Source organism: Medicago sativa, chromosome 7, assembly GCF_051527215.1.
Source record: "Medicago sativa cultivar Bolivia chromosome 7, Bolivia_mono, whole genome shotgun sequence".
Taxonomy (NCBI): Eukaryota; Viridiplantae; Streptophyta; class Magnoliopsida; order Fabales; family Fabaceae; genus Medicago; species Medicago sativa.
The window spans coordinates 18,849,609-18,867,067 of record NC_140755.1 but is presented as its reverse complement, the minus strand read 5'-3'; the positions used below and the strand labels follow the sequence as shown (position 1 = coordinate 18,867,067).

The following is a 17,459-nucleotide window of genomic DNA, read 5'->3' as shown; positions in this document are numbered from 1 at the left end:
TAAAACATTTTCTATAATTTATTATTACTTAGGAAAAGCAAATCAAACCTAGTTGAAGCATGCCAATATGCTAGGCAATTGGATCTTACAGTCTGAATATTTTTGATAGACTTGTATCACACAATGAGCATACAAACAATAATAGCTAGCTTTTGTATAGTTACTTGCAGTACAAGTAAGTTACTGCTGTGTAGTATAATTGTACTTCATTTCATTCAATTCAATACAATGAATATTCATTTTCTCTCTATTCATGATATGGTATCAGTTTCTTTATCCTGAGAGAGAAAGTTAGTTATGGTTCAGATGCACTTCCGCCATTGAAGCTTCTTCTTCAAGCTTCATTTTTTCTCTGCCTTCTCGTGCTTTTATGTAGTTTCCTTTTGTTGATTGTTACATCACCATGACACCTCGCAATCAACAAAATCAGGTCAACACAGATTCCATCTTCTATGTTCATCCTAGTGAGGGTCCAAATTCTGTTATTGTGACTCCTCTTCTCACTGGTTCTAACTACCTCGCTTGGAGCAGATCTATGCAACGCGCTCTCGGTGCTAAGAATAAACTTGTGTTCATCATCAATGGTTCTATCCCTATACCTGATCTTGAAGACTTGAATCGTGATGCGTGGGAACGTTGCAATCATCTTATTCTTTCATGGTTAGTTAATTTGGTTTCGCCACAAATTGCTCAAACTCTTGTTTTCCATGAAAATGCAATTGATGTGTGGAAAGAACTCAAAGAACGTTTTGCAAAGGTTGATCGTATTTGCATTGCTTCGTTACGTTCTTCCATCAATAATTTGAATCAAGGATCCAAATCTGTGTTAGAGTATTTCACCGAAATGAAAACTCTATGGGAAGAACTTAATTCTCATCTCCCCATGCCTCTTTGCACATGTCCTGTTCCTTGTCGTTGTGAAGCTATGCGTGCAGCAAGATTTCATCGTTTGGAGGATCAAGTCATCCAATTTTTAACTGGTTTAAATGATAATTTGAATGTGGTTAAATCTCAAGTTCTTCTCATGGATCCCTTGCCTTCTATTAACAAAGTTTACTCACTTGTCATTCAAGAAGAAAGCAACAATTATTCTACTTCTATTACTCCTGCTGCTGAGGATTCCAGTATTTTGATTAATGCTACTGAGGGTAGAAAACCTTTTGGGCGTGGTAAAGGAAACAATGGACCAAGAAACAACTTACATGATAATCACTTATACTATCAGCTCTTAATTAAGCTGTATGTCCAAACAAATACTCTTTGTGGCTTATTTAACTGTTTCATTTGGTAGTTTGGGTCTCTGATATGTAACACAGCATGTTTGCGTGACAGTCGTGGGTGTTAATATATTATTCGTACATGTAAATTCATGAATAACTTAGATTTAAAAGTGTTTTTAGTTAAGTCAAAAGATTGTTGAATGAGGTATAATGGACTTGTGTTGTAGGCAAAAGCGTGGCTAGTGGTGACTTTAGTTTCCAAGTTGTGTATTTTAGTCCCACATCGCTCGTATTTGAAAAAAGATGAGGCTAGAGTTCATATATAAACAAGCATAGTTGAGCTGCTATAACCATCTTTGCGCTTGGGGCAATGACGCAGCTAATGAGGTTCTAACCGAGGCGCGTCTATTGCTGGTTGAAAACTATTTCCAAACCCCCTCTTAGGCTTAGGGAAACTTAAGCCTTCGAGAATTTCTGGAAGGACTCCCTTAGGGGTAAAGTCCTACAATTTTAGTTCAATTTTTTTAATTTATAAATCAAAATGTTTTTGGTTTTAGTTTAAACTAAAAAAATTGTAATTTTTGTTTTAATTTAAACTAAAAACATTTTAATTTTTTTTAAACTTAAACTTAAAACATTTAAATTTTTGTTTTAATTTAAACTAAAAACATTTAAATTTTTGTTTTAATTTAAACTAAAAACATTTAAATTTTTGTTTTAATTTAAACTAGAAACATTTTAATTTTTTGTTTAGTAATTATATTTAAAATTTGTAAAAATAAATAAAAAGTTTAATATGTTTTTCGTTACTGTTATGATGTCTCTTAATTGGTCATGTATTTTGTTGTACCCAATTTATATTATAAAAAAAACAAAAAACAAGAAGTAAATACGCAGTTTAGTTCCCAACATTTTGAATTCCAACTTGGTTTCGTAATAATGCACCAAAGATAAGCTTCACAATGGATGGAAAAATCAAGTTAGGGTTTAAAAGAAAATGGAAGAATGAGAAAGAAGAGATATTGTAGCCTAAATGTCAAAACCTGGTAGTTTGTTCCTCGCATTCTCATCTTCATAATCAAATGGCAGAGCCTCCATGGTCATGGATAGTTAAATATGCAACAACTTGGCAATGAATGTTATCAAAATTAATGTGAGAAAGGGACCAAATTGATTAACGTTTTGAAAATTTAAAGGTTATTTTAGAAATTTGATTAAATTGATTTAACGTTTTGAAAAGTTATAGATTATTTTAGAAATTTGATTAAGTGGAGGATTTGGTTGATACTAATGCATCATTTGAACGACTAATTGAATATTTACTCTTGGTAAAAATTATCTCGAGACAATTTAGTTGATAGTTTGTTATCTACCAATATATTGTCTGCTATAAACTCCAGCATGGTTAGTCTAGCATGTCCCATTTGAATGCACATTGGAGGCACTCCACCAATAGAATCTGAATGGTGTAGCAAGAGCTATAACACCTCACACTTATAAAACAATTCTTATAGTTCAAGTACAAAGCAGAGAAACAGATGGAGATGGCCTTAGGATCCAGATCTATCTTATTGACCGGCTTTGATCGAGCTACCACTACATTCCTACATTACTTGTCTACCTCTTCTCAAGTTTTAAATGAGAAGGAAGAGGAAGACACAAATATTAGTAGAATAAGCAAAGATTTGTGTGCAGTAACTAGATGCAATAGCATTTTTATTACAACAATTTGTATACACACCAACTGCTTTGAGGTTTTCGTTGGAGTGTTCAAGTGAGTATTTGTAAACAATGTTGTTAGGGTCGTGGATTCATGGAGATACATTTATTGAATTGCAACATACCAAGTGCTTGATTCATGGAGATACATTTATAGGCAGGCAACTTCATCCTACAATTGCAACTATAATTATGCGTTAATAAAACATTCCACATCACCAAATTGATGTTGAATATAATTTCAAGTCAAACATTCAATTTTACTTACTAAATTTACTTACTAAATTTTACCGTAGGATAATTCTGCCGAAAAGAATTGATTGTTTCTCTAACTATCTCATCATCCATACTCATTAATCCACTGAACTAAATTGATACTATTGGGGTTTCAATACAAATTCAATATCAACTTTTTTGCAAGCAAACACAGATAACAGACATTAAAGAACAAACTAGAAGAAATATTATCTATATAGAAATGAGCACAATGAAACAAAAATTGAAGTCAAAATTACTCAATGCTCAATCAGCTGGGATACCCAAAATAACAAGCATCGTACACCATAGTCTACAACTAGAATTTTCTTTTGGAAATGTCTAAACAACATAGAATTGAAAACATCATGGGAAAATCTTTACTACGTTTACTGATCTCCAGGAACTGTCTTGATGATGTCGGAATCACCTGAAAACACCAAATAACAAATAAAATTAGAGGAAAAAAAAACTAGTTTTTAATACTAAAATAGTTGAAGAAAGCAACATATACCAGGATCAACAATGCTGAGGCAGCACACTCTGTAGTACTTTCCGCAAGCAGTGCCAAGGTCAACATTGTCTATGAAATACATAAAAGTTCAATGTCAATAAAAGTGTCTGACAAATATATATGCAGAAACCTTAGAGTCAACTGATAACAGACTTTGACAATTAACAATCAATAAGAAGAATTCCAACAATTTGGAGAAACAACAATACAACAAGAACAATAACAAGTGCAGATCAAGGTCAGCCAGCAATAGCATATCCACAATCATCAAACTAAGCCATCAAACTAAGCCATCAAACTAAGCATATGCAGTATTAAGTGCATGTATACATCCAACTACTGATAGATAATTATAATTTCTAATAAACATCGCATAATCATATACAATAAAAATGTTCCCAACAGCAGCGTAAGATCAAATCATATTATTTCATTTACCAGAATCTTATAAAGTTAAGTCAAATGACACTACTGTACGACAGGGTTTGATACCACGTATAATATTTTTTCAGTACGACAGGGTTAGATGTATCACATACATTCAACCATGTATAATATTCTTTCAACATGACTGACAAATCAATGCATAGACAATTATTACACGTGACCATAAGGGTATACATACACAATTACTACATGTGACCGTAACATTATGTTTGGATTAATGATATAGGGTGGAATAGAGTGGAATGAAATGAAATAACATCCATTTTTAAAGTATAACTAGCTTCTTATTCCATTTTAATCCACTGCATTTCATATCATTCTATACCACTGATACACACTAAAGCTCGGCTAGATAGAATCAATCAGGACTAAAGCAAAGAAAAACACAACACGATAAAAATAAAATAATGATCCTAAACAATCCCTGAATGCATATCAACATTGAAAAATTAATGACACAGAGAAGTAAAGGAGCTAGATAAACAACTTACTTCCATTGTAATGGTGAACTCCAACCTTAGCCAACATAGCATAGTACTCAATTTCAGACTTCCTCAAAGGAGGACAGTTGTTAGCAATGATAATCAATTTCCCTACAGAATAATCAAATCAAAATCACTTAATTCCACTACCAAATCAACATTCAAAACTCCAAAATCACTTAATTCAATCAATAGTGCATATCACTTAATTTCAACCACTTTCACTAATCACTTATTTCCACTACAAAATCAATCTACAACAGTTCAAATTACAAAACATCGAAACAATTTCAAACACGTCCTTGCAATCTAATCTAATCTAATCTATTCATAGCTTATCAGCAAAATAAAAACGACCCAATACACATTTCAACAACAAAATGGATAAAAAAAATTACCTTTAGAACTCCTAAGGGATTTGAGAACAGTTTTATACCCAAGGGTATATTTTCCACTCTTCATAACAAGAGCAAGCCTGTTGTTGATGCTCTCATGAGTCTTCTTCTGTAAAAATCAATCAAAAATTCGATTCAGAATCAAAAACCCTAAATCTGAAACGAAATCATAATGAAAAATCAACAAATGCTGAATGAAAGAAGCTTACAGTCTTCTTTGCGGCCACCATTGTTGAAGGTTTGGTGTGAGATGCGCAGAGAAGAAAATGCGGCGAGTGAAATGAAAGTGTAAACACTGCCTCTAGGGTTTTGATTTTTGGGATGGATCTATTTATATATACAAATGGGTATTGGGCTTAGCCAATTTCATTAATGGCCCATATATTTATCAAGGATGGGTGTTTCTTTTTCCACCCTCCATAACTATTTCGGGTTATATAATTTGAAATGATGTAAGACGTTGGAAGGTGTTTTTAACGTGTTTTTACACCTTTTATATTATATAATATGAAAATTTGTAGGACGCGCGAGAAATTAGTAGAATTGGATAATAAACTTTCATCAAAGATTACTAATGGATTTTGTTTCAGACTAGGTCAAAGCTCAATCCCCAAGATCTAAAGACCATTTTTCAGCTTAGGCCTAATAGGACATCCACCCACAACTGTCGATCACATGCACCAACATAGATATGCATCGAATAATACGCTTAAAGCACGTCTGAATACTTTGTATGATCAAATGGTAGCTTGATTATTGAGTTATAAGGGAAGAACCAACTTATCCGCTTAGATAGGGGTGTAACGGTTCGGTTTGGATTGGTTTTCAGTCAAAAAAATGTCCGAACCGATGAAACCTTTATCAGTTTAGATTGGTTCGGTTTTCACTGTTTTTCAAAAAAGAAACCGAACCAAACTAATCGGTTTGGATTGGTTCGGTTGATCGGTTTATTTAAAAATACAATTAAAAAACTCCATATTCTCACAAAATATTTCATAGAACTTTGTATAATTGTATTTCGTATTTTGTTTTTTCATATTCTCTATTTTTCAAACAACTTTTTATAACTAATCTTACTCAATATTTCATACATATGATCCAAGATTCATTCATCCATCATTCTTCAAAAACAACTTCATCAAACTCAAATATTTCAATCATTCATGATCCATACATGCATCATTCATCAACAAACACAAAAATTCCAAAAAGAACATCCTAAAATTAAAACATAGTCAAAATAACAAATCCATGCAAACTGAAATTAAAACATCCTGATATTTAAGCATCATGAAATTATGGTCGCCATGAGTATAAATCAATGGCATAAACATGATAAAATTAACCAAGAGATGAACAATCTCAGCAGTGACCGGTGGCGATGAACAATGGGTTTGGTGTGGTTGACGACTAGGGTTTCTTTTTTTAGTAGAAATGAAAGAGTCCGACTGATGAGATGAGATGAAGATGAGAGAAAGTGAATGAATTAAAAAATATTTTATGTTTAATTTTAGGCCTAACCATAAGTTTGTGTGAGGTAGGATAATATTAGTAAAATAAGGAGTGTGGTTATCATCGGATTGGTTCATCGGTTTCACGGATCTCGAAATAAAAAATCATGAACCAAACCAAACTAGATCGGTTTTGATTGGTTCGGATTGGTTTCAAACCGAACCAAACAAAGTCGGATATTTTTTCGGTTTGGTTCGGTTTGGACTTTCGGTTTCATTGGTTTTGTCCGAACCACTTACACCCCTACGCTTAGAGGGTCTATAAATAGAGTGGCCCACACCAAAATTAGGTACATACTCTCGTTATGATAAATCACCTCATATCATCTGAGACTTCACTAACTTAAGTGTTGGAGTGTTTTTACAAGTTCAACCCCGCAAAGGACAATTGTCAACCATCGTTGAATTTGCTTTACACCTCCTCTAGCTAACTATTATGTTCTTCGACAAGAACATATTAAATTCATATAACCAATGTGGTAACTCTAGCCACTTACACTTATGTTTATCACTTCATATGTGTGATATAATGACATAGTGTAAATATTTGTATTTTCTCAATCAATCATATTCATCAATTTATTAAAAATATTCAACTGTAAATATCAAAATTAAATTATTTTATTATTTAATTATAAAAAGAATAAAATTAGAGGTGTTGCTATTTACTAACTCTTTTTCTTTAGCTAAATGGGCATTTATTGCTAGTATAAATTAGTCTGACATTGGTATTTTATCGTAACCTTTTTTTTCTATATCTTATTGTTAATTTTAAAATATAGATATTAAAAAAATGGATGTTGTGACAAAATAATTGATTTTTTCCTCTCTGTCTAATATTGTTATGCCTTTTTATATTATGCACAGTGATATCTGGACTTCACCAATTCTTAGTTTAGAAGGTCATCATTATTAAGTGTTGTTTCTTGACGATTGCACATCTTTTTTATGGACTTTTCCACTTCATACATAATCTAAGTTCATTCCATTTTCCATTAATTTAGAGGTCACATTAAAACACAATTTGAAAAAGAAATTAAATATTTTCAATGTGACAATGATAAAGAATATGATAACACTATATTTCATAAATTTTGTGAACAAAATCGAATGTCTTTTGGATTTTCTTGTCCTCACACTTCCCCGCAAAATAGAAAAGTGAAAAGCAAAATATGTACCGCAAAATATGTACCGCAAATGTTCCTACAACGGTTGGTTATAATTTTTTGGATAATGATACACCCTTCCTTCCATCCCAAACCTATACCACTCCACCCGAGAACAGTCTAACTTCTACTCCACCTCCAACTCAACCATTTCCAATACACGCACAATGCAAGCATCTACTCGTGATTCTGTTAATCAGTTACAATACTAATTGTCAAATTTCTATATCTACATATTCCAATAGTTACTTCTATGCAACAAGATGATCCTTTCGTAGACTAGTGTTTTTCTTAAAGAACCAACAATCTCTCTTCAAATATTTCGACTTTCCACAATGAAAACAACTTCCTTTCTTTCTTTTATTTAGCCCATTTCCATTGTTGTCATGAACATTGTGTTTTTCTATATCCATAAAAAGGATACAAAATGAATATCATTTGCATTAGTCTCAAGTAAATATATAAGGTTAATTTAGCAAAAGTGATAGTTTTTCTCTCTTTTATTTATAATTTTTTTTTAGTTTACATAAAATTATTGTATGAATCAATCATAAAAGTATGAACAGGGTATCTCCTTGATGCTAGGAAACTAAAATACTTCCTCCGTCCTATAATAAGGAGTCATTTGCACAAAAAAAATCCTAAAATAATTGACACATTTCACTTTTCAATACAATATTAATTACTCTTTTTCATTTATAACTATAATTAATACTTCTTTCATTACTTTCAATTCAATATATTCTGCTACCTCCGTCCCTAATTATAAAACCCTTTTGAGAATTTTTCTTGTCCCTTTTTATAAGATCCCTTTGTTATTTCCAACTACATTAATTATTTCTTTACATACATGCCCCTATTTATTATACATCTTTTTCTTCAATCAACAATAAATAGCATGTTAACTCTCTTACAAACATCTTTAATACAAATATTCAGTTTCTTAATTCCCGTGATTTTGACAAAAGGGTCTTATATATAGGGACGGAGGTAGTACTTTGCATTTATCATAATGGGGATGCACCAATATTTGACAAAATACTCAAAACCATTTTTCCCTCTCTTTCACTTACACATTTTTTCTTAATATGGGACGGAGGGAGTAAATTATTTGTCACAACAGTAAATATAAAAGTTAAAAGTTGGGAAAACAATTGAAAAGATTTAGAAATTCTCAAAGTGAAAAGTGTGGTTTAAACTAAGTTCAGTTATGACGAAGTTTTACTACGATTTACATAACTATAGCTTTCTACGGCTTCTTGGCAACCTAGTGACCACTGTGAGTGTTTTGCACTCAACCTTCGTATTAAGCATGTGAAGACATACTTTCGGTGTACAGTCAAACAAAACTTAATACACAACATTGCTAGGTTAGGATCTTAACATTTCTCACCAAAGTGTTATTCTGCCGAGCCTTTGGCCTATGACAAGAGTCCTAGTTAGATCTTAGCTCTTGAAGCCTCCTTCAAGATCTAGTACTCGTGCAAAGTAGTCTCTCTTGATTTTTTCATTGAATGCTTATGAACAAATTCATATCAAACAAATATTTTTCATTCTCATACCCTTTTGGTCTCAGGAAACCATAACATTAGAAGTAAAAGTGGCCAATTCTCAATCCTATAGGTTTTGAGTTAAATCGGTTTGTTTGCAAGGAGCATGACATTATAACTTTATATATCGCAATTAAAGGGTATCATAACTTCACCATGTCTAAACCACAAGAAGGGATTTAGCTCATGTCGAGCTGAGTCTTAGAGATGAAGATGAAGATGAAGATAAACATAAATGAAAACATGAAAAACTAAATTAATAGATTAAATAGAGGTAGTAAAAGATTACAATGCTTGAAGGAGAGTGGTGAGCTAAAAGCATCACCAAATAATCTAACTCTAATACTCTAAGAACTAGCGCTCATCCTCATTTATGGATAAGATGAGATGAACTGAGGAATCTAAAGCTGCTAACCCTAGCTGAAACCTGGTATCTCTAATTCACTAACAAAATTTTGGACTATCAACACCAACACATGGTTATCCTTTTATAGTACAAGGTCAACCACTACAAGTTGTACCCTTTGGTCATTTTCCTATGAGTTGTCCTTATCTTATCCTACCTACTCCATACATATTATTCTATTATTCCTGGTATCCAATCATTGACGCCAACTCATAATTCTTACTCCTTAAACAATGGTCAGCGATCAGCGATGGTACTCTGAGTCCGTACTAGTTGTACGACCTGACTAGCGATGCAAGGAGCTGCATCGTTCCAAATCTTCAGTGAAACAATCTTAATCCACGATGCATCTTTCCTTATCTTCAGAGTCATTCCTCATCTTGTATCATCAAACATCCACAACAGGCATTACTAGTTCAAAATGACTAATTAACAATAAAAACAACTTAAAACTATAAAATCTTAAATAAGCACTGATTGGAAGCTTTAGACAATACAATTACTCAATTTTATGTTCATTATGGTGGATAAGTACAACGTGACATTTTCTTTTATAATTTAAAAATCTAAAGTGAATGAATGATGTTTATATCTAGGACAGGAAAGAAGTTACATCCCAGAGAATTCTTATAAAATGATTTTCATTTTCCTCCCTCGATAATGCTAACAGAGTTCAAACCTAAATCTCCAAATTTAAAATATATCCTTTTATCATTAAACCATATTCTTGCGGTCCTTGTGAGCTTAACCTAGTTGGTATGAACAATGCATAATATATGCAAAGTTTGGGGTTCGAATCCCCGGACACCACCAAAAAACCTTATTCATGTGGTTATTCTATATTGCATCTTTGATTTTGAATTAATTAAATGCATTGAGAAGAAAATCTAAATATAATCATGTGCATATAATACATTACTTATTGGTTTAGGTGTTGTCTTTGAATTTTTAAATTGTATTTTGGATTTTCAAATCTTTTTTGAAAAATAAAATTTATCTACCGAAGTTGTTATTAGGTTGGGTAGGTCGTTCTCTTTAAGACGTTTCATGGCACTTCCCAAAATTGTGCAAGGCAGACTATCAACCACACCACCTCCAAGATAAAATAAGCACAACTACAGCTGTGCGATTAGCTACTGCACTGTAGAAAATCGTTTGAGAATTACACCCTCAAATATGGCTATTATGGCCACTCAAATTTAATACTGAAACCACTATTATATGGTATTGTGACCATTCTATTATGGTACTGAGTTCACTCAAATATGGTGTTTCGACCATTATAACTTTTAATTTCTCCAAAATATACGACCACTCAAATATGGTGATACCACCATTCTGATTTTTAACTCCTCAAAAAGTAGAAAAACATTGAAAGAATATTTATATAATGTTAAAATCATTCTTAATTTCGACAGGACATTATTATTCCAAAAAGGGAATATGATCTTAAAAGTATTTTTTATTTCGCAGGGACATATATTATTGAATAGACTATGTTCTTAAGACATTTCTTAATTACTAAGGAACATTACTAAGACCTTAAGAACACTCTTAATCCTGAAGGGACAGAAAAATGAGATGAGGAGAAGAATAACTCGTCAACACAAGCTGAAAGGAGAAGAGAGATAAAATTCTCGACAACTCAATAAAACTCTTTGGTGTGTTTTTTGAACTGAGTGGAATCCTCTATTTATATAGGGATTTTGTAACTATTTTAGGTAAAATTGCGGCAGCAATTACTGTAATGGATAAGATCAAAAGGAAACTTAACCACTAATCAATTCAACAACACTCGTAGATAAGATCAACAAGAAACGAATCCACAAAAATGGAGGAAACAACCTCATTGGATTATGAATGAAGGAAAGATAGAAAATTCACTTAAATTCTTATTCTTATCACAACCAATATAAACTAAATTTATGGAAAATGATATTCACGAATAAAAATAATAATGATTATTATTTTTATCTTTATCAAGTATTTAAAATTAAATATTGCAATTTAAACACTACTAATATGTATTCTATTTTATGTGGAACCCCCACTCTATTTTTTTTAATTCACACCATACTAATTCAAAATCTTATTACTTAATGTTTAATCTTCCAAGTTTCTTCCAACTTTACACCAAATGTTCCAACATTAAGTGAACTTGAACCTTTACATGTTTAACTTTATTTTTCCTAAAAAAATATCTAACTTTATTCATCCCAAAATTTGTCGGTTGTTTACGAAAGCGCCGTACTTTTTGACTTCCTTAAGACAAAGCAAAGCAATATTCGATTTGGCAACCAACCAAAGCGAGGTTGTCCCACTTTTTTCCATGCGCGTTCATCCATACTCATTGTATACCCAAAAAAATTATATTAAGCTTATCCCAAATACATTGAACAAAAATTATTTCCAGCTTTAATTTGAAAATGTTAAGGGTAGATGCTCATGGTTTGATCTGAATTGTTTTTGAAATGAAAATACATTTGAAAAAAAACATTAAAATAATGTATGGTTTGATTCTGTTTGAGTTACTTATCTCCAAAAATAACTTTCAATCAACTGTTTGTTTTTCTTTTTGTTTTTGAGGGGAACGGATTGAATTAAATTGATACATTTACATTTTAACGCTGTAGAATATAATTTATGTTCCTCTCAAAACAATTACGTTATGTAATATCGCAGACGACTTTTATGATGAGCAACTTTTATGATAGTTGACCGAACCTATAAACTAATATGAGTCTTTACCAATATGTTTTGTCCTCACTTAAATGCTTTATAGAGGACTTTTTAGAATGTCACTCACCTCAAAATTGCTCTAAGTCAAGCGCACTTAAGTATAAAGTTTTTATGTCTGGGCTACGAAAAAGAAGATGTATCTTGTTGATATAAGTAGTATCAAACAATTTTTATAAGTCTTCTTGCAATCATGCAATCTCATATCTGCACGATTTCAGGATTTCTTTTATTTTGATGTGAATTCGATTTGCATAGAAGCTATCAGTAGCCGCTCATTGTCATGTCTTGTGCACCGGTGACCATCCCGCTCTCATCAGTCTTAGACGTTACATGTCCACTAGCTTCCGTTTCGTTCATCCTCGAACCACATCGTACTGGGAGATGTATGCTCTGATACCATTTGTAACATCCCAAACGACTTTCAAGATTGTTGACTAATTCTACAAACAAACACGAATCTTTTCAACGTGTTTTATCCTCACTCGTACTCTTTCTAAGAAACTTTCTAGAAGGCCACTCATCCCAAAATTACTTCAATTCAAACACAAGTAGCTATGAAGTTCTTATGGTTTTACCTATCAAAAAGATAGGTAATACCAAACAATTCTTATAATTCTTCCTTCAACCATACAGTTCCATAACTTCGTGGTCTCAATATCCTTTTTATTCTGATATGAACTCGGTTTGCCTAGAAACTTACGAGCAATTCATACACTTTTTTGTTCTAAATGGTGAACTTCTCCTATAAAACTAAAACATATTTCATACAAATATATTATTTCAATATTTTTTCTTAATATCTTGTTATTTTTGTTAGAACTTCATATAGGAGCACAGGACTATTAAATGATGGAGTGTTAGAAAATTTTTATGAAATGCATAAACACAAAAATAACAGAAAACGGATGTAATAATGAATGAAGCTTATTCTGTTTTATTGTCCTCTTGCGTACTTCGCGTCACAATCAGCCTTTAAAGAGACATGCAAAAGTAACAGGTCGCAAGACACTTACATGCACTTCAAAAAAGAGTTTTAAATGGTGAACCTCTTGAATTTTATATGTAACATTAGGTTAATAATTTAAAAAAATAATAATATATTTATGCCAAAAAAAGGAGTATGATAACCTTTTATAGCTAATAATAGAATTAAAGAGGTCCACCACTAAACCTCTTTTTTGGGTACCTTGCATTACACTCAGTTGCACAAAAAATACTTGTAAGTTGAGAGTTGTTTATCATTCATAAAAATTATTTAGATTGTATATGCAAGACTCTCAATAAAAGTGGTCCCAAAACCGAACCTTAACAAGTGTTTGAAAATGTGAAAAATCTTGCTGAATTGAAATCCCCCCTAGTCACCATATATACTTCATTGGATTGGATGTAAGAAAAGAGAGTATTTGGACTCAAACTTACTAGAGGTATATATGATCCAAATAATACACTTATAACTCCTTGACTCTAGTTTATAGAACAAAATTGACAGAAATATTATGGATGTGGCTACCATGCACTACCATGCAGGGATTCCCGACATTTACAAGTCGCGGCATTGTGACCATTCGATGATCAAGATCGACCAGTTTATATTTAAACTTGGTATTTTGAATTATATAAAACTACAACATGTATTTTTTTTTTTTTTTTTACCGTTCAATCTTGATTATACAACCACTAATATCTCAACTGCATGAATACGGGATTTCATGATTGCAGGAAATCACTAGATTCTACTGGCCCGGTGGTTGACGATCTCCTCCATGTTGTTGATTGAAAAGATGAGATGCATAATAAGGGAATTCAGCATCACTTTCTAGAATCTGAGCATACTGAAACAAGTTTGGGAAAACTTGTTGATCATGAGAATTAGAAACATAACCACTTTGTTGAATTGCACTATTAGCACTAGAACTAGAACTGTTGCATCGAACAACTCTTTCAGGGAAATTAAGCTTAGCTTTTGTGCCTTTGAATTTGAGTGCAGCTTTGTCATATGCAAGAGCTGCATCTTCAGCTGTATTAAATGTTCCTAACCAAACTCTAGCTGCTTTTTTTGGGTCACGTATTTCAGCTGCCCATTTTCCCCATGGTCTCTGTCTCACTCCTCTATAGTGCGGTTTCTTTTTTATCTCTTTCATTAACATCACATGCAAAACAAGGAAAAATGAGAATCACAAGTTAATTCATTTTTACTTTCATTGCAAAAAGATCATATGCATGCATGTATGGAGTTACATATGCTTTTCTACATATTCAACTAAAGTGGTATCAATAGGAAGTACTTAGTTAAACACTGGTTAAGACATTTTATTTTGTTTATAAGTATCCGAAATGATCATTGATCCGACTTTACTAACAAAACTCTTTATTCACAATATCAGAAAAATTACGACTAAAAAAATTGTTTTTTTCTTACATAAATCTAGGTTGACGTGTTTATTATACACATGAAAAATGTTGAATACAGCGACAAAACAAATCGCGAGAACACCACGAAGTGAATTTAGTGTTGCACAGTTGAAAATCCAGCGTCAACTGTACCCCACCAACCCCATATTTTCTGGCCAGTTCCTTATTTAATTGGATAGAATACAATTCGTGAAGATTTCTTTATAAAAAGTGTCGCTACATATAGCATTCTTGTATACACATATATGTGAATGTGAAATGCTTAATATAGCGAATGGGTCCGTTGTAGCTAACGGACCATTATATTTACTTCCACCTCACCAATGTTCTCCACTAAACACGAGTCTAACGGTAACATATGATTCGTTGGAAATAGCAACACTCCGAATGTGATTATATATAAATGAAAAATGACATTATTTTTACTTAAGTCGTCATGGTTTTTTTTTTTTTAAAAAAATATATAACTTTACCGTAGAAGCAAAATATAATTTTGATGATTAAAATATAAATACAAGATTAATCGGTATGTATAATGTTTATTACTAGTCAAAGTTGTCCACATGTTCCAAATAAGATTTGTATCGTTGGTTTGATTTGTTTCCCTTCAAAGTGTACATGTCAGTGTCGTCGGTGCTATATTTTTCTATTTTATTTTGTGCATGCCTTTGAATAAGATAATTAATAAACCAAAAAATAATTAGCTTACTTGACTTAGTTATAATTTTTTTTAAATATTCCTTCTTTTAAGAAATGACTTTGACTATCCAGAAAGTGATTGAGCAACATATAAATCATTTCACGTGATATTAATTTTGTGCAATAAAACTGCACTAGTATATATTAGGAAGAAAAGAAAAAAGAACTGCACTATCATATGTGTGGATCATTGAATAATGTTTTAATGTATATTATGCAGGAAATTAACCTAAAATTGATTTTGTATCAGTGTTAAAAAATATTTATTGAATTTCCAAAGTTGAACTTAGTAGCTAAGCATAAGTAATTGCTAATTATCCTTAAAAAAAAGGTAATTGCTAATTAAAATTCACGACTCATTTATATTCATTCATCGCCGCTTAATTTAACGATTTTTAAATTAAAATGGATTACCACCAAAAAAAAAATTAAAATGGATTATAATTAAACTCTTTTTTTTAATGAAGTGACAAATTACTACTGAAACTTATATATAACTGTGAATTTTTGAGTTCAAACCCCGATAAATGTTTCATGTAACAATATCGGCATTACTGGTTTAGGTAGAGCTTACAAACAAACTCTTGTTTTTGAAGATAGGAGTTAGAATATAGTTTTTCAAAATAAAATAGAAAAACCCATCATATAATTGTAACATCTCAGCAAAAGAATAACATAATTTGCCTTATATTAATTATTAATAGTATAAGGTCATGTAGATCAATGGTTATGGCTGCAGAAGATAAACACATTTTCATTTATAATATGACTAACATATTCTTACCCATCGTCCCCGTGAACTTAACTTAATTGATCGTAACATTGAGTAATATATGCAAGAGCAGAGGTTTGAACCCCGTGCACTCAACTTATTCACCTTAAAAAATAATTTTCTAATCCCTAGACTACCCGTAAAAAAATAGAAGCAAATATACTTTGAAAGTAACAATTATAAATAGTTAGCTCAAAATTCAACTTTAATGGTATAATATAATGTAACAAAAATGAACTCAAAATAAGAACGAATATATTTCGAAAAAATCCAAGTTTGAATCATGATCCAAACAATCATTGATTAAATTTTATTTACCTTCAGACTAAGTTCCAGATTATCATGACTACTTTTAAAGGGTTTACACCAATTTTTTCTTGGGAAATTAGGTTAAAAAAGTTGTTCCATTTTTTTTTCCCCAAAAATGGACAAGCTTGAACAATAGCATAAATTTGTCCCATTTAAAAAATTAATTAAACATATGCTAAATTTAGATGAACACAAGAATCAAACATACAATTTTAGCAACAAACCTTGATCTATAAGAGGTTGAGGTGGTTGAGATTCTTCATTGACCATAGTAGTTGAGGTTGATTGTGCCATGTGTGGGTTATTATGATTGGTAGATGTTCCAATGACTTGAGAGAGAGCAGAAACCATGGTAGACAAATCAGTGTCTGGACACCAATTAGAATTTGATGCATAATTATAAGCATCAAACTCATTATTTACTAATGCATACTCCACTTTCTCTTTAGCCTCTGATGTTTGTGAAGATAGTGGCAACTTTCCATACCTTCTTGGATCCACTTTTAGATTTGATTTTCTCTTCTATTCTCTACGTTGTTGACATGAATATGATCTTGAGGTATTAGTGCTCTTACTTATACTAGCTAGGTCTTTATTTATAAGAAAAAGTTTAAGAGAATTGGGTTTCTAGACTCCAAAAAAGTTTCAAGGCAAAGGGTACCGAGAAATGTACTTAAATATTGTCTATTAATGTGATTTTCACATCACCAGCTTGATTCAAATCCATATTTTATACTACTAAAAATTGTGAGAATTACGCCGGTTTCTAAAAAGGAAAATTCTATGGTGAAGTCATAAGAATGACTTTTCTGGTGAAGCTCCCTTCTAAAAAATGCCACTATAATCGGTAAATTACGTCAGTT

General features: G+C 31.8%; 2 protein-coding genes and 1 non-coding gene across 3 annotated transcripts; 1 reads left to right on the top strand and 2 right to left on the bottom strand.

Moving 5' to 3' along the window:
- Window positions 1-1,572: 1,572 nt before the first annotated feature.
- LOC146904809 (U4 spliceosomal RNA) lies at window positions 1,573-1,715 on the top strand. The gene has a single exon (XR_015020739.1). It is a non-coding gene; the product is annotated as a U4 spliceosomal RNA (small nuclear RNA).
- A 1,664-nt stretch (window positions 1,716-3,379) lies between these two features.
- LOC146904808 (large ribosomal subunit protein eL30) lies at window positions 3,380-5,337 on the bottom strand. Its single transcript, XM_085728060.1, has 5 exons — window positions 5,242-5,337; window positions 5,036-5,141; window positions 4,647-4,748; window positions 3,709-3,777; window positions 3,380-3,624 (listed from the first exon to the last, which is right to left on the bottom strand). The coding sequence occupies exons 1-5, from the start codon at window positions 5,260-5,262 to the stop codon at window positions 3,584-3,586; spliced, it is 339 nt and encodes a 112-aa protein (XP_085584186.1). The 5' UTR covers window positions 5,263-5,337; the 3' UTR covers window positions 3,380-3,583.
- An 8,454-nt stretch (window positions 5,338-13,791) lies between these two features.
- On the bottom strand, window positions 13,792-17,193 carry LOC146904807 (ethylene-responsive transcription factor ERF113-like). The gene is made up of 2 exons (XM_085728059.1): window positions 16,821-17,193; window positions 13,792-14,538 (listed from the first exon to the last, which is right to left on the bottom strand). The coding sequence occupies exons 1-2, from the start codon at window positions 16,945-16,947 to the stop codon at window positions 14,138-14,140; spliced, it is 528 nt and encodes a 175-aa protein (XP_085584185.1). The 5' UTR covers window positions 16,948-17,193; the 3' UTR covers window positions 13,792-14,137.
- Window positions 17,194-17,459: the final 266 nt, after the last annotated feature.

What these genes read in the sequence shown, in the direction of transcription:
- LOC146904807 (XM_085728059.1), bottom strand. Translation starts at nt 16,947, where the DNA reads ATGGTTTCTGCTCTCTCTCAAGTCATTGGAACATCTACCAATCATAAT. An exon ending in TCAACCTCTTATAGATCAAG is followed by an intron (nt 14,539 to 16,820) that starts GTTTGTTGCTAA and finishes TGTTAATGAAAG; the next exon opens with AGATAAAAAAGAAACCGCAC.
- LOC146904808 (XM_085728060.1), bottom strand. Translation starts at nt 5,262, where the DNA reads ATGGTGGCCGCAAAGAAGACT. An exon ending in TGGTGGCCGCAAAGAAGACT is followed by an intron (nt 5,142 to 5,241) that starts GTAAGCTTCTTT and finishes TGATTTTTACAG; the next exon opens with AAGAAGACTCATGAGAGCAT. An exon ending in ATCCCTTAGGAGTTCTAAAG is followed by an intron (nt 4,749 to 5,035) that starts GTAATTTTTTTT and finishes ATTATTCTGTAG; the next exon opens with GGAAATTGATTATCATTGCT.